The 17,722-nt window shown below is 49.4% G+C and overlaps 1 protein-coding gene across 2 annotated transcripts in view; it reads right to left on the bottom strand.

Annotated features, from left to right (window-relative positions):
- CACHD1 (cache domain containing 1) overlaps positions 1 to 15,772 on the bottom strand; it is a 96,527-nt gene extending 80,755 nt beyond the window's left edge. For both annotated transcript variants that reach the window (XM_082765905.1, XM_082765906.1), the window contains exon 1: positions 15,355 to 15,772. In XM_082765905.1, coding sequence (XP_082622031.1) covers positions 15,355 to 15,591 — 237 coding nt within the window. In that variant the 5' untranslated portion in view covers positions 15,592 to 15,772. The remainder of the gene's footprint in view (positions 1 to 15,354) is intronic.
- Positions 15,773 to 17,722: the final 1,950 nt, after the last annotated feature.

Here is a 17,722-nt window from a genome sequence, read left to right as displayed (position 1 = left end):
GAAAAAACCGGCACATGCTTCGGCAGCGCGCCCACAGCTGTTGCCTAATAAAATCCTCACCGGGGAAGGCAGAGGAGCTGCCCAGCAGCAGCAGTCAGGCTGGTTTTAAGGCTTTTTTTTTTTTTTTAATGCTAAACCAGCTGTTTCGGAGGGCAACCTGCTTCCTTACCGTTTCAGAAGCTACGAGCACGTAATGGTGAAGCAAAAAGGTCTTACCTCAACCAGGCAGAGCCCTGCCAAATTCCTCCAGACCCATCGCTGCTGCCATTTATTTACCCGTGGTGCAGCAGATGCTTGGGCTCACAAACCACTGAGGTCTTTGTGAAAGACCAGCAACTGGTTGGATTGGATAGCTTTGGCTGGTGAGATCCTAATCTCCTGTATTCAAAAAAGGCTTGCTTTGATACGCATGAGATAAAAAAGCAGACTATTTGCCTCTAGTCTGAAGTATGCCAACCAAGATGGCACAAAAACTTTCCTACAACAATTTTACCTCCCCTGTATTCAGAACTTTATGGGAAAATAAGGGTAACCCAGGCAGAGCAGCCAGAAAAGGACTGGATCAGGCAATTAGCTTCTCCATCTGGGCAGAGAAACACCTCCCGAAGAAGACGAAAGCCAGCATGCCCTGCCTCTTAGGATTCCTTCAGGACTTGTCCCTCAATTCAAGAGCAGATGCTGGACACCACTTAGTGAGAGGCTTGTAGGTTTATGGACTTAAACCACCCACTCTTGGATGAGACCTAAGTTACCCAACAGCGTTCTCAAACTGAGTGGGAAAAAGGGAGAAACGAACAAGAGACGGGACTGCAGGACCTGCACTCTCATTTTCCATCCACTTACACCAAGAACCTGCACTCTCATCATATTGTCAAGGGCCTTAAGTAAAACAAATTTAATTAAGAACTGTCTAAGTATCTAACAATTAATCACTTTACTACCCGAATTCAAACAATTTATCTACAAAGCCCTTCTGCCACGTATTTCACCCTATTGAAACCAACCAACAACCTTTGCCACGTGTCGGAAGGTTGCTGCCCGCCACGGTGACTGCAGCTGCATTAACCCCAACCAGCAAAGGAAACAGGGAGAGAAACCCTAGCAGGGAGTGAGCACCCGAACCCCATTTTCTTGGGATTTGCCCAGACAAAACCAAAAAACCACCAGCACGTTTTGCAAGGAGCAAGAGATTCTCTGATTCTCCCACCACAAGCCCATCCTTTAGCAGCACCTTTGGCTCAGAAGGATTTTATTTCAAATTTAAGCTTCCCCCGACTCCCAAAGCCACGTTTATACTTCCAGTAATTTTTAATTTTCCTTTCGTTACGGCACTACTATACTTCCTTGTCCTTGGGGAGTTTTATCAGGGATTATCCACATGTCCTGAAACACAGCTGCTCTGCTTCTTTTCTCCTTTTTTTCCCCCCACATAAAACCCCGTCTCTATCAGCCACCCAATTAGCTGCCCACTATCAAAAGGCTGCCTTGGCCTTTCATCTTCTTGAAGACTGGATTCAAGTGACAGGGAGCCATGGAAACTGGGGCTGGGGTCATTTCCTGTTCCAGCATTTAGTCCCAAAAATAAAATAACAACAACGCTAATAGCGGGGTTTTCTGTCGTGCCAAACACTGAACACCGCTCACACCATTCTGCAAAGCACGAAGGAGATAAAAAAAAAATGGTTCTCCATCAGCAATACTCACCTGACAAACCAGGGACCTGCTTTTCAATGCAGCCTTCAAGTAACCATCCCTTAAACTGAAGTAAATGAAAATCAGGACACAACGCCTGCACCGAAGCCGTACCTGCGTGAGCTGCTTTTTGCTGTGCTGAATATGCAATGAAATTAATGAAATTTTTACAGAAAAACTCCTCAGCTTTCAGAGCCCGTGTGCCTTTTAAAGCTCGCAGTACGCCAGCAGCACGCCCTGTGCTTCCCTAAGCATTCTGCTATGCAAGGAGGACGGAAAGGCTCAGCTAATTGTGCAGGGGGTTGTTACCACAGCCCTTCAGTTTCATGCGCTTTGTCTATTCCATCTACCTCCTTTCACAAACTGACAATCTCCATCACCTCTTGCTTTTGCAAATGCAGCTCGAGGCTTGCTGAATTTCACAAGTACCCCAGAGCTGCAGGTACCAGCTACCACCACGTGTGCGGTGTGAACCCACACAGACGGGGAGCACGGGGCGAAGCACGACCTGCAGCGCTGCAGCACGTCTTCTTGTTTGTTTGTCTGCACCCACCGAGTGCCAGCCACACCAACCTCTCTCGGGAGCCTGCATGCACGGTGCTAGAAGCAAGCTGACTACTTGAGATCGCTGGGGCATCCCTGCTCAGCGCTGCAGCCAACCTTCCTGCAATATTAACCAGAAGTGACTTAATTTCCACACTCTCTGAATGCAAAGCTTGCCTGTCATCTAACACCACATAGCTCATCTGGGAGATTAATCTCGGTTCAATTAATCTCCTTTTAATAACGGCATGGCTTTAAGGAGCTACGAATCAGGAGAAATTTGGAGCCAGACCTCTGTGTGGTAGAAAACTGCCAGGCCAACAACATCCACAGTGCTGGGGAACAGCAATCAGTGCTGGCCATCTCCGGTTTCGGAACCCTGAAGAAATTAACTCCTCATTTCATTTTTCAATTAACCCGCTACAACAATGTGCTCTCAAAAAGTCCACGCTCATTCTGTCTGACAAAGGCCAGCACTCAAAACCGAAACACATGGGAGAGTTCATGAACCACGGAGCTTCTAACTTGGGTGGTAAATAAAGGTAATAAAAGAAAAAAAAAACACCTCAATGGCTTAGGGACTTCAGTCCTGCGCCAGATTTTATTTTGTTCTGATGAAAGAGAGAGAAACAAATGCTGAAGGTTGCACATTTATCCATGTCACGTCGTTTCCAAATGCACAGTTAAATGGAATCTAACAGAGACAGAGAGGGACCCTCCTCTGGGTAGATGGATTAAAATCAAGGATTTGGGAGCTCACTATTGCTGCAGCAAGAGCTCTTCTTTGGCAAGAAGATATTGAAGAAAAATTTGTCTTGCCCACGGCCACTTCCACCTCTGGCTTCATGCTCACTTTGGCCGTGTATGTTCCTCTTTACTAGTTTAATCTACCTGGGTGCAGCCCAGTCCTCAGCTTTTTTTTCTCAGCCGTGTCCCAACTCCTTTATGCTTCAGGGTAACCTCCAGACACTCAACTCAAGCCAGCCACTGACCTAATTCTGCTCATCCTCAGCCATTATTTGGGATTCCTTGAAGCAATACCTGCAGTCATAGATGAAAACTCATTAAAACCTTCTGACAGATGAGAGGACACAAAGACTGGGTTAGTCCAGCGAGGCTTTAGCACAACTGCGGGACTGCTTCAGGCAGGGCTGACTTAAAAAAAAAAAAAAAAAAAAAAAGGAAAGGGAAAAAATAAATGAAGTTAGACCAACGCTGATGTGTTGAAAGCTGTTTGAGTTCGTGGATGAAAGAATGAAGAGATGACAGCCACCTGACCATAGCAGAAACCTTACTCCAAAGAACTTCAATCACATCTGTGGGGCATCACCACCTTAATTAAAAGGGCATGGCCTTTGTTCAAAAAGGAAAAAAAAATCTAAAAAAACCTCTGCATCTTCTATGAGATGTTCTCCAACTGGAATGCATTTCCTGGGAACGCGTCCTTCTTGCAATGGGATTAAGGTGAAGCTCTCTCTGTAACCCACAGAGCACAGAAATTACCAGCAGCTGCAAAAGGAAATGTGTTTATCGGAGAGCTTCAGTTCATCATTTTATTTATTTTATTGAAGTTTAGGTCTTTTTGCTAGCTTTCAGTGGGAACTTGATTTTATGCCTGCTAGATTCTCGCTCTCATGAAGACGTTTGCCAGGTCAAACTGAAGGCATCTGTGTGCTTGCAACCTTATTTTTTGCGAAGGAAAACCTTTCCCTTGCCAGGAATCTGTGGTACACCACAGATAGAAAAAAATACCGAAATCCAGCTGATGGATTAAATAGAAGATGAAAGATAACATCAGATCTCAATTAAAAAGAAATAAATAAAATGCTATGTTGGTAAAACGGCCACTACAGACAAACCTAATCCTTGGACCTAATCAGGAAAAAAAAAAGAGGGGGGGGGGAATACCTGGGCTGAGAAAAGTTGTCTCAATTTCCCCGGGCTGGGAAGCTGCTATTGTTGACTCAGAGCCACTTTTACTGCCAGGAGAGCAGCGAGCTCATTGCAAATGCAAAGCCCCAGCTGGGGGTAGGAAGAACTAAAAGTGTTAAATGCTCGGCTCATGAGTGCCAATAGCAATCACCTCTGCATTGCGGAGCCGGGGTTCCTCCCCCTCCCCTCTGGCTCCCCATTATTCTCCATTCAAGCTGAAAGTGAGAAGGTCTTTTCCTCTGCCATTCTGTGTCAGCCAGACTTGGGAAGCTCCGCAGGAATTGCTGAGAGATCCAGAAATGCACAAAAGCCTCCTTCCACAAAGCGCCCTTTCATCTAGGCAGTGTGTCTATTAAATACGTCCTGTTAATGTGCATACATTTTTAGAAAGAGATTATAAAGTGAAGACTCAGTCACTAACTCAACTGCACAATAAGATTTTTAAGTCTATTACTAGAAAACTGGGGTTTAAAACGAGTCGCTGGGAATGCCTCGTAACTCCTCTGTAGTAATACTCAAACAGGTCTCGCACCCACGAGTGACAGCCAAGCCGCACTCTGCGTGTTTTCATGCTTTTATTTCATTACTTGGTGACACGCAGGCACCCCCGGCCATGATCCCACTGAATTTGGCACTGTTCAGCTAGGAAATGGAGCGGAGGAGTCAAGCCCTAGCAGTGTACCTGCACCAAATGCGATGCTCAGATATTGGGACCCTCTGCCTCGGGGTCTTTGGGGTGTCATGCAAAACCCCACTGCACATCACCACCGCTCGGACTGAAGGCACGCCAAAAGCTGGGGTGCTGCAGGTCCGCTACGAGTCACTGAGCAGTTCCTGCCCTCCCTTCTTGAAGTGCTTTTGCCAACTTTTCACTGACCTGTTCCATTGGGCACAGGGGAAAAGAGGACACTGGGGTGTCCTGCCCTGCTCCGGTCACTTCTTGTCGTCCCAAGACAGGCTGTGGGGAAGGCACAATCATCTCTGCTTCGGGAGGCTGGCAATGGGAAGCTTCAAAAAAAGACTGATGTGGATCCTGCTTGTCCTTGGTGGCTCGAGGATCAGCTGGTGAGCTGCCCTTTGTTCCTGCTCTCACCCAAACCAAAGCAGGCAACAGGCATCTTATCTTTCTTCTCCATCACATCCCTTCCTACGTTTTTCTCCCTTTCCTTTACCCACTGGGATCTCCCAAGAGTTTGAACGACTCAGTCAGGTAGATAAAAATTCCTGCCAGACCCGGGAAAAACCAAGTTATTTATTTCAACCAAACAGGGAAAACAGAACCCACCTTCTTTCCTTTCTGCATCAAAGCGAGGCCACAAGCTGACAACCCTCAGCAGCGTGGGTATGGCTTTACTCCAGCTTCACACAAGGGCCTCTGCAGCATCCGCAGCTAGCCAAATGACCAGCCCACAGATTTACTAGGGTAAGATTTCAGTATTTTAAATATATTTTTGGACACACAGGCAATCAAACTTAGGGCCCTAGAACAAGAGCATCACTTCTTGGGAGCCCAAATCGCCCCCTGTACTTCCAGACGGGTCGAGGAGCCTCCGACTTGGAGCCTTCCCTTCCCTTCTCAGGGCTCCTCTGCTCCTTCAGGAGAAATCCTCCTCTTCAAACCCCGAGATCTGTGGCTACGGATGTTGGCTTTCATTTATTTTGGGAGGCTGATATTCTATTCTCGGTCACTGCAACCTCAGACTTTCAAATGCTGCTTTTTCATGTGTCCTGAATGTCGGTTTTTGATGTATTTCCAGACTCACAGCTAACAACTTACTGAATAAATGCATAAACATGAAGGGGGATGCAAAATTATACGTAGGTGACATGATGAAGGACAGTTTTAAAATTCATTAGGTCCGATTCCTTACTGAACAGAAACAAATGACCAGTCATTTCTATTAGGGTAGCTATCTGCTATTAGGGTTATACTGAGGTTTTTTCTCTCATTTTGGCCTGGCATCCTCAAGTTTCAATGGCATTGCAGCGTTATCAGCAGGTCTGTATCTAAATTGTTAAAAACTGAATGGAGCTTTGTGATAAAATCAAAGGGGAAGGACGTTGCTGGATAGAGCCAGAGATTAAAATTTGCAGCGATAGCTCCGTTTCAGTCAAAACTAAGAAATGAACAAGAAAAGCAGCCTTCACCTTGTCCCAAATCCCACACCTAAGCAGTAAGGCACGAGGGAAGGTGGGCTTCCAAATGGCACTAGGCACTTGCAAACCTGACATTGGCGAAGCTAATCTAGAGCTCAAAAAGCTTGAGAACCAGCATTTCCCTCCTCTGCGATGTATTTATTAACTTTTTCCCAAATATGACTTTTTTTTTTTTTTTTAAATCACGGCCTCCTACAAGCAAACCACCAGAGCGCGCATCCAGGAATAACACTTCCTAATTTTAATCGAACAGAGCAGAGACTTTGAGATTTGTGGTTTAAAGCCAGGTGCCTGCCCACAGCTGGGGGCCGTGCCAAGCCTGCCAGCCCCAGCGCTCATCCCCATCCTCCTGCCAGCCCCAGGCAGAGCAGCTCTCCCCGTACATGGCTTTCTGTAGCCAAACTCCATCAAACCAGAGCGAGGGAATAAACCCCACATCACGCCAGGCAAGCCCCGGAGAGCCACCAGGGAGAGAAATGAAGGGCAACTACAAAAATCCACGTTGCATCAAATTCTCTGGGCAAAAATACATCCAAGGAAGCCCAAATGCCTGGACCTCGGTTGCAGCATATTTAAATTAAATGCCCTTTCATTGATAAAAATGTTAATGTATTATTCTTAAATGGAGTATTTTTTATTTTATCCTTCACCTGCTTGTCATGCAACACAAAAATCCTGCCCGTAAAGCCCTGGTTTGGCCAACGGGCTGCCTGTGCCAGCAGCTCAGCCTGCAGAGCTCGCACTGGGTGAGCCCCCACCACGTACAATGAGCTCAGCTGTAATTTCTGCTCCACTGGAGGGGATTTTCTCCTGTCTCACACGTTTCATAACGAGGAGAGAGCCTGCCTTTTTGCCCAAATGGTATTTAGGTCTCCAAAACCGAAGTCACACATCCCATATGACCTTCCAAGCCATTTTGGTACCGACTGCTGCTCGCACGCAGTAGGGCAGCCTGCTGTAAGACCTGGCCCAACATAATTCGGGTTCCTTTGTTTTCCAGCAACTAAAAGGCAACGCAGAGCTCAGGAGCCTCTAAATGCAGAAGAACATGGTTAAGAGGCACGTTGCTACCACAGCTTTTCAGCACAATGCATCACTTTACCTGTCCTTTCCTCAGCAGCTTCCCATAATCACACCACGAAGGACAGATGGGTCTGAGAAGCAGGGGAGGACAGAGCAGGGCTGGCACAGCAGGGCCTGGGCAAAAACTGAGCAAGTCCTGTGCGTACAGAGCAGCTGCCCCCATGCACACAAATCCCCCAAAGCCCCAGGAAGGTTTGCAGCATCACGGCAGAGACCGAGCTGCCTCCAGCCCTAGCTCGCTCCAGGCAGGCAGGCTCCCACCACAATTATTTTGGGCAATCTGCACCTTCTCCCCTCCGCCCCAACACCACAAACACCTCCCCCTGCTGCGTTCGATATTGCTTCTGAGGTGGGAGCATGGCTCAGGAGGAAATATTTCTCGTAGTTCCTTGGCAGAAAGTCAGAGAACCAGGAGCTGAACTGGAGACAGGGAGCTCACGAAGGCACCACCCCGAAGGGTCGTGGTGCTACCACCCCGCTCTTGTGCCGCCCGGCTCACCTGCAGATGCAACAGACTTAAAAACAACTTCCAAAATAATAATAATCATTATTTAGATCTCACTATACGTGCTACTAAGGCTGTACCAATCAAAACTGGAAAACTTAAGACTGAAGCAGGTGGCACGTAGTTTCCACAACTTTGGTTTTAATCCAAATAAACGCTCACTAACAACAAAATAGGAAATAGATTAAGTGCTTCTTCACACACACCCCCAAGCAACAATACATAACTAAATTGCAGCCTTGATTGGTGTGTAAAAAAACCGCTGATCATCAGAATAAGGAGCGTAACGTTGCCTCTTCCATTCATCCTCCTTGTGGCCGCGAAGCGAGCTTTGTAGGAAACCCACTGAGCTGCCAAGGGAGGCCTCTGGGAACACAGCTTCCAGGGGATTTCGGTCTGGCATCCACAAAAGCAGCGCAGGAATCCTCCTGCAACCCCAGCAGAGCACGTGCACCAGAAACTCTGCTTAAGGAGTTCCAGCTTCTAGAAGCTTTCACAGGAACTTCCAGATGTGTCTGTTTTAAAGGCTTTTTCCCTGGCCTTATTCCCACCTGTGACAATTGCAAGCACAGCCAAAAATTCCTCTCGTATCACAGGAGTACGTGCAAAAGAGGGCCAAAAATGGACAAAGAGCACTCGCTAGACAGCCCTACAATACTGCTGGAAGTGAAATCGCAGCTTTTCTCAGTGTGCTCTGGTTTTCCTTCTCTGCTAGAAGAACGGCTGCAGCCTCCAAGCGCAGAGTCAAAACGGAGCAAAGCTGTGTTTAAAGGGAAACGACACCAGCGAAAAGTTGGTTTTATCAGCTGCTTCTGGCTGAGAAGCTGGTAAAAGGAGACGTGATGGTTTGTTTTTACTAACGATTGGAATTGTGCAAATAGACTTTTGCAAAATCACTCGGGAGACTCTCGAGAGACCTCGCCCGCAGCTGATAAAAGTGACTCGGGGAAAACCCTCCCGTGGCACCGGAAACCACCGGTATTGATTTGTCACTGGCATTATTTCACAATTCAGCTCCGATTCTCTGCAAAATCAGCACGGTACCTCACAAAGATCCAGACCGGAGAAGGACACACGCAGTGCAGGGTCCCAGCAATGATTTAGCACGTGCTCGATCCCGTACTGCAAAAGGCACACGGCTTAACGACAGATGCTGGATAAGTATCAGCATTAAATTCTGTTTTCCATGGGGAAGAAAGCACGAGGATGTCCCTTCAGACTTCATTAACACCGCACATTATGCAACTGCAAGAAGCTCCAGGAAAGCAGTGACTGCAGAGCGCTCAGCGACGCTCCGTGCTTCAGTTCTCTGCTTTATTCAGTGTGAAGCCCACGATACGAGACGAGGTAGCACAGCTGCTAGGTAAAACTGCCAGAATTTCGGACATACACAACCAAAACTGATATAAGAAAAGCGTTACTTAGATTTTTTTTAATTAAATTTTAAAATTAACTCTGTCCTAACTGAAACCAGGACACTTATATTACCCGTGTTCAGGAAAAAAAGAAAAAACCCAGAGTGACTATTTTGCTATTCAACCACAGGGAAATAAATCATTCCTGGGACGTTATCGAGCCCTTACAGAAGTCCCCAGCAGAGCTTCCCACGCACCCTGACACACGTCAGGTTGCTGTGAGCATCACACACGAGCAGCCAGACATCACAGCCGTGAGTTGAGGCCACAGAACTCACTTTCCCTGGCAAGGGAAATGGGGAAATGTGGGATGCTTCCTTACAGCCAGGCACCCCTCCACATCAGCATGCACAACTGATAAGGTTCCAGGCTTTTTTCCCCTCTAATTTCTTCATCAATAACTGATAAACAGAAAACAGGAGCTGTTAAATAAAAGACTCTGCGAATAATTTATAAATCCTTTTATCCATGAACATAAAAAAACCTGATAAAATAAAATCCTTCAATACTTTGTATCTCCTCCTATTCTCAAGCGTACCCTGCCTTTCCATCTGAAATAAGGTGGCAAACATTCAATTTTACTTGACAGTTAAGCATTAAAGCTCTTCTCACGAGCACCTGGTCAAGCCACCGGTGCTATCACAGCTTCTGCTACATCAGGACCACCAGGCACCAACCACTCCTCCTCTGCTCAATGATCCTAGGAAGAAAATTTGGCTACCACACGCTGTATTTACCTTTCTGCCTTCTTAACCTACGTGTTATCAGCCCTGCCACAGCCGAGAGATTCCCCCTTGCTTTGGGGCTCCCTCGGACGCCTTCCTGCTAGCGACTCCTCCGTCCCCCCACGGCCGGCGGGGTCCTCGGTGCAGGGGGACAGCTCATTATCTGCCGCCCCACCTTGCCGTGCTGCATCCGGCAACTTTTATCTGCCCAGGACAGCTGCCTTCTCCCTGTTTGAAGCGAAATGTCAGTCTTTGCTAATGCACCCGGGCGTACAGCGCTAACGATGCCTCGCCGCTTTGAAGAAACAACTCAAAGCCTAATTAAAAATTCAGATGCGGTCTCCTCCGCGCCACCGTCCTCCCTGCGCTTCCACCAGGACCTCGCTGGAGCTTTTGGAAATGTTTCATGCTGGAAAAAAAAAAAAAATAATAAAAGAATCCGAGTGGAACAGGATGAAAAACTGCCGCAGTCTTGGGCTTTCACAGAGCCTTGAAAAAGGCTGGCGTAGCTGGATTCAAACCAAGACATAATCATGTAAACCAGATGAGATTTTACTCCACTGATTCCTACTCTGTAATTATTGCAGCGCACTACTGCCAAATTGCAGAAAGGATCCACTCAAACATTTATCAGCCTTCCTTATTTTTTTTTTCCCTTTTGTATTTCAATTTCGCAAGCTGGAATCAACCTGAAAATAAAAGGAAAAAAAATGGAAGCAGTTTTCTGTGCTGTCGTTTGGTCGAGGGCTCTAAATTGTCCGCAGATGCCCAGGTTTTGGGTCCAATGCTTGAAGACTTGCAGCATTTTATGCCACTTGCTGCACAAGAACCTCCCAGTCACCCACCGGTTTATTTGCAAACGGTTATAGAAATTAGGGGGGAGGTGTATGAAGCCCTTATTTCAGGGGTGGAGAACCACAGGTCTGCTATTTCAATCGGTCTGCAGAGCAGCTTGAAATGGGATTTCTCTCTGCCAAGCTGTAAATCCAGTGTCAGGAACCAGAAGAGCATCCCACTAGAAAAAAAATACATATTTGTACTCTGCCAGTGTTCTTTTTCCAAGAGATTCAATAAGCAGACGGTTCTTGTGACTGTGACTCTTCAAAATCTTCAGAGAAGGTGAAAATTCAGAAGGTGAAGATTCAGAAATCTTCAAAGAAGGTGGATTTTCCAGAGGGAAGGTGTCCCCACAGGAACCCCGGGCCATCTCCATGTTGCTGCACTGTTCTGGTCTGCGTTCAGTCTGGGTGTCTGGAAGGACACACGGCTGGACGAGGCATTAGCAAAATGAACAGAATGCATTTGCCAGTCAGCCTGCAGAAGCACACACTACGCTGCTCGTTATTTTTACACGTCGCTGTGTCATCTGAGCAAGTATTAATATAAAAACAAAAACGAAACAACAAAACCCACCACAGTTAGGGAGCACGGAAAAAAACGGGCAGCAAACTGCTGTCTTCGCAGTCAAAACCCATTTACGTCTTCCAACCAACAGATGACGAGAAAGGGCCCTGCTTCCTTCATGGAGTGAGCGTAAAGGATTCAGATGGCAGAGCTGTCTTCAGAAATATTCAAGGCCCTCTGGGCCTATAACTTTTGTTACTATCTGGCTAGAAACATCAGCGTGTATCTTGAAAGTTATAAAAGCACTTAACAGTGCTTTTCATCTTCAAAGCATTGCTTAATCCTTTCAACTCTCACCGAAAGCATTATATCCCCATTTTGTAGGCGGAGATGCTCCCTTGCCCAACGCGACCAAGAAAGCGCGGTTCAATAGTTCTCACCTCGTGTGCCCCGCGCCGCTCAGAGGGTTAAATCCTGCCAAAACCAAACCAAACGCTCGCACGAGTTCCCACTTACTCTTTTCCTGCCTTCACCTCCCGGCCGAAGAATTTTGGTTGTCTCAACCAGCGACTACTCTGTAATTTCAAAGCCTGGGCTAAGCTTGGCCAGGTGACGGAGCTGAGGGAAACACCACTGGTACCCGAGGTCACGGCACAGCCCCCATTTTTGCTGTAATTTTAGCATAAAGAGGTGCTAAAAATTGTAATTACCACTGAAGCCTGGTGCCAAACCGAGATCTGTTTGCGATAACTATAGGGCCACTGTCCCCACGCACTCTCGCTAACAAAAAAGATGATGATGGTCACATGTAATTTAGGTACCGTACCTGCATCCTGCCGCTGGTGCACAGCCCTGTTTCTTCGCATTTCTTTCACCCAGCAAAGCCCACACCCCGCACAGCGGCGCCTTTCCCTGCTCCAGCCCCGCTGCAGCTGGGGGGCACGCACCAGAAAGGCATCTCGGCACAAAGACATCTTCCTTTGGATTTCATTTCCTAGGCGCTGGATTACTTCAGTACGGGCAGTTAGGACCAATAACGCTGAATCTGAAAACAGCAAATGTCTTCTGCACGGCTACGTCGCATCCTTCCACCCGCACACCAAGCAGAGCCTGCTCCTCCTGCCTTTGTCACCGCACAGCAAGGAATGAAGGCTGTGCTGGGGCTTCTCCTGGTTAAATTGGAAGCAGCGTTGATGAACTTTGGGGGGAAACTTAACCAGCTCACCCCGTGCAGAAAGACGGGCACACATTTGCACGTAAAGGAACCCATGCTACGATCCACGCAGCGTTTAAGCACGGCACCGGCACTGAGCGTGGCTCTCGCAGAGCTGTCCTACAGCACAGGAACGGAAATAAAGAGGTGCCAGCGAGAAGCCAGGCTACTGATGGACATCTCGTCCCACATCTCTCTCCCAGGAGCAGCACCACGAGCTGTAACGCCCAGCAGAGGCAGCAGCCCATGCATCTCCTGCTCAGCAGCACGCGAGGGCTCCCAGCCGGCGAACACCGCGGTGCCACACCGCGGTTCTGCACCCTCAGCTGCTCCACGCAGCCCCAGCGAGGAACAAATTGATACGTGCAACCAGAGCACTCGCAGGTACGAGAAAAAGCATTGCTTAGAAGCACCAGTCAGACACTCAGCACGCGTCTATAAATAGCTGGGCTGCGAGTGCCAAAAACAATTGTCAGGGCGATGCTGGCACCAGAAATCTCTCATCCTCGCTCTTCCCGTGGCTTCAGCCGGTATCACAACGCCGATGTACGCGCATCTGGTTCCTCCCAACAGGGCAAAGTAACGCGATTAGGTTAAAAACACTGAGCTTGTCTTACTGCTGCACTAATTACGTGAAATTCTGGTAGAGGAGAAGGCAGGACAGGAAGTAGACACTGCGCAGACGGGACGGATCTTGTTTATAGCGCTGCCTGACTGCTCCAGCAGAAATCCAACGCATTCTCCATCTCCCAGCTTCCATACTCATCACACCCTGCCCTTCTTCCCAGGCGTGTAAGGCTCAGAAATTTGGGGGATCTCCTCTTACCTCTTCCACTTGCTCCTCTAACGCCTGCTCTGTAGGCTCCACCTCGTCCTCCCTTCCCTCGCTTTCGGAGGCTCCTTTTACAGTTTTCTCTTTTCCCAGACTCTTCCCTGAGCTCAGACACACCCCAACCACCCTCTCACCTTCCCTCTCTTGAAGTAAGCACTTCCACCTGCTCTGCCACCCACTGGACGTTTCCTCTCCGGCTCAGTCCTACCCTTCCTCCACAGCCCTCTCCCACACGCAGGTCCCGTTCCAGCAGCTGGTAACATCCTCCTGCCTAGCACCAGGACACGCAGAGCAACTGAGAAGGACCAAAGCATGACAGCAGGGTGCAAGAGCAGCCTTCAGTCCTGCCGCTTCCTCCTCTGCAGTGTACGGAATTGAATAAAACCACAGCTGCCAGGTGTTTGGATATTAACCCTCCTTCTCACCTGCCTCCTACCTCCCCAAAACATCTCCCCCAGTGTCATCCCATAATTATCCATGTCTCCCACCTCTGCCCGCTCACTCCCTTTGTCCTGCGCAGCCACAAGCACCAACCACCCGCTGGCCCCATTTGGACCTGCCTCCAAAACCAGGGCAACACCCGGAGGTTTAGATCCAATTAAAGCACAAAAGCCCCCTCCCTTCTCCCGAAATCCCACCAGCCTCCCTTACCCCTGGGCAGAGCCACACCACGGCGAGCACCCGCGTGTGCTCCGATGGTTTCCACAACCCCACACGAGCAGAGAAGAGGGGAAATCCACACCAGCTACACCCGGCCCCGTCTGGGCAGGCTTAGGCAAATTCTACCCTCAAATCAAGCACGAACCACGGGCTGCAGTGACACATGTCATAACATTTTTTGTTCTACTGCAGGAGGTCAGCAGAGAAGCTTCTAAAAATCGGGGGAGGCTCGTTTCCACCGGTTTTTAATCTTAAACAGCTGTAATAATGTTACGGGCGGGAGCAAAGGACAGGCTGCACATTAGCTTGATGGGAGTCGAGGCAGCCAAAATATTAAGCATATAAAAATAGAGCTCGGTATGAAAAGGGTTTTCAGAGTTTAACTACCAGTTTCACCGCATTACGTTACTTCGGGGCCTTAAATAGCCAACTAATAGTAAATAAGGCATTTTGGTGTTATTTGCACCCCTGTGCACCGGCAGCCGGCTGGATCCCAAGCCAGGACAAGTGACTCGTGGGGAGTCGGGGCTCTCCTCACCCCTACACGGCACAGTGTGCACCGTGCTCGTGTATACTGCTGTGCAAGTTGCTTTTTTAAAGCCAATATGCGTTGAAGACGATCACATTGAGTTGTTTTAAATTGTTGATTTATTTTTAAAGATGCCAAGCCAGATGTGGCGCCCCAACTCCCCCAAGCAGCGCTCCACCATCGCGGGAGGGCGAAATACAGCCGTGGGGGGCGGCCAAAGCGCCTCTCCTGAGCTGGGTACGTCCATAACCCCCCTCATCACACAAAACCACCTCAACCCAACCCCTTCCCAGCCCAGAGCCGCGTTCCCTCAGCGCTTCCCTGGACACAACGCGGCCCCACACCGAGATGCTCGGGAGGTGCCGGGATGGGGCCGGCTGGGAGCAGATAAAAGGCCATTTGGGTACAGACCCCCGCTGACCGCATCAAAGCGTCTCCCTTTCAGCTCGGGAGGTTTTTAGGTTTTTCTCCAACCGCGTTTACTCCCCCCTCAAGTGGCCAGGGCTGCCCGGGGACCGTGAGGGTCCCCGGGGTGAGGGGGGGGCTCGGCCCTTTTCCCTCTTTCTTTTTGGGGCAAGGAGACGGGCGGCGAAGCAAAGCAGCCCCTCGGGAAGGAAAGTTTGCAAAGCAAGGGAAAAAAAAAAAAAAAAAAGAAGCAGGAGAAAAAAAGGGGGAAAAAAGGGAAGAGAAGGAAGCGGGGAAGAGGGAAAGGGGGGGTCCGTACCTGCATGGTGACGACCCCCAGCTCCTCGGCGGCCAGTTTCCTCATCTGCGCCGCCACCACTTGCGCTTCCTCCAGGATGGCGAACTCCGCCTCGGCGGCTCCCAGCCCGCACAGCAGCGCCAGGCACACGAGGCCCAGCGGCCCCCGGCCCCGGGCGGCTGAGGCGGCGGCGGCGGCGGTGGTGGTGGAGGTGGTGAAGGAGGCGGCCTCCTCCCGCCGCCCTCCGCCCCGCGCCATGCTGCCGCGCCGGGGGGCTGCCTAGGGCCGCGGGGCGGCCGCCATGCAGGGGGAAAGAAGGAAGAAGGGGGACGGCTGAGGGGAGAGCGGCGGCGGAGAGCCGCAAACCGCCGAGCAGGGGAGGAGCGGCAGCGGCGGGGCCGGCAGCCGAGTGGCGGCGGGGAGAAGGAGGCGGCCGGGGGCAGCGCGGGGCCGGGCCGGGCCGGGCCGGGCCCCTTCTCCCCTCCCCGCTCCTCCCCTCAGCGGCCGCCGCCTCCCTCCCGCCCGCCCGCGCCGCCTGAGGAGGCCGCGGGGAGCGCGCTGAGGGGCCGCGACCTGGGGAGTTGGCGAGCTCCCTTGGTGGCTTTTTGGTCATTTTTCGGGTGTTTTAAACCAGCGCTGCTTCCCCCTGGGCACACCTCAGCCCTTGAGGCTGAAGCTCCAAGGCGTGCGACACCCTCCGGGCTTGGCGCCGTTAACAGCCCTGACAGAAAACCTCGAGGGTCTGCGCTGTTCTTAAACCCACCCGACCCGCAGCGGCCCCGCTACACGCTCAGATAACTTTTCCTCCGAGCCTGGTGTGTCCTGCAGCAGAAATTGCACAAGTTAACGATTCCCCACCATCTGCCCTCATGCTCTTGCCCGTGCCTCGTGTAAGCCGTGTGACTGCCCCTCAGCGCACGCTGCCGGCTCCTGGTGGATAAAATACAATCAATACAGCCTCGATATTATTTCTTATAATCACAGAATCCCAGATTGGGTTGGGTTGGAGGGGACCTCAAAGCCCATCCAGCGCCCCGAGCCCAGAGCCCAGTGGCCTCGTTGAGCAACTCGAGGGATGGGGCACCCACAGCTTCTCTGGGCACAAAAGATCCTATTTTCTCGAAATTGAGTTTCTACCATCTTTAGCAGCTGTTTTGTTGGCTTCTCTCAGGCAGCTTTATCACAGCAGTTCCCAGGCCCTCTTGGTGTAGGGCCGGAGCTGGGTCAGACCCAAAGCCCTGCTCCCATGGGTGCCTCCCCGCACCAGGTTCCCCTGGCACCAGGCTTCTGTGGGATTCAGCAACCCCCTTCGTTTGGATTTAATAAAAGGAATATAATTCTCACTGTACAAATGCCGTATCAGTTTATCCTTGGCTTTCGTCCTTTTAGGTGATTTATGGGCCTACATTTTTTTCTTTTTTCACTTTTTTTCACAGCAGGAATTATGGTTTCGGACTAAACCAAAATGACGCCTCTTAAAACTACTGTAATCACTGTCTTGTATTTCCATTCCTAAAGTAGCATTAGCTACCTGAAAGACAAGGAATTTTCTTTGCATCATGCTGAAGCTCTTGGACTTCTGTTGGAATATTTTTCCCTGGGCCCAAGAGAGAGAGAGAGTAAGCCAAATTCGCTCTTAGCACCAGTCATTTTCATATTACATTTTATGTTTTTTCTTATTAGATTCACTAGTGGGGGACGCAAAGGTTTTAAATTATAGTGAAAAGCCAAGTGGTTTTCAAATATCTTGGCTTCACTACCCACTTTTATTTTTTATTCCATTTCTGACCCTAGCTGCTTGTTTGAAAAGAAAAATCCATCTCTGTAAACTTTGTTATATAAAAAATTATCCCATCAAGGCTACAGCTGGAGCTAAGTCAGTAGCTAGCTGTGTTAGCAGCACCACCGAATCTCCAGCTATCCAAGGCACCAAATTCATGCTCCTGATCCTGAAATCCAACATTCATGCTACAAATAGTCTTTTTTTTTTAATAATAATAAAAAATAATAAAAAATAATAACAAACTAACCTCAGGAAATGAATGAGGCAATTGTCCTCTGCTTCCAGAGCCCCAGGATCCTGCTTACGGCAAGGTAACCAACTGAACAGGTTTTGCATTTTCATACACAACCTAAACTAATTCACCCTGCAGCCCTCGAGGCGAATCTGGGCTGCTCCCGAGTTCCCGTCTGCTCCGTGGCAGCGTCGCTTTCTCCCAGCCTGGCCGCCCAGCTCACAGCACAGCTGTGTGCATCCCATACCCATCACAGTCCCACTTTTAGATTAGCTTTCATGCATCTGAAGTTTTAAAGAAAAATAGGACACAACTCCCTCCAAAATACCAGGGGAAGGAGGAGGGGGTTAGGGATGGGATAAGAATATGAAATC

This window comes from Aythya marila (assembly GCF_965140915.1).
Source record: "Aythya marila genome assembly, chromosome: 8".
NCBI lineage: Eukaryota > Metazoa > Chordata > Aves > Anseriformes > Anatidae > Aythya > Aythya marila.
The sequence above is the reverse complement of the archived record's forward strand: the minus strand, read 5'-3'. Positions and strand labels throughout refer to the sequence as shown.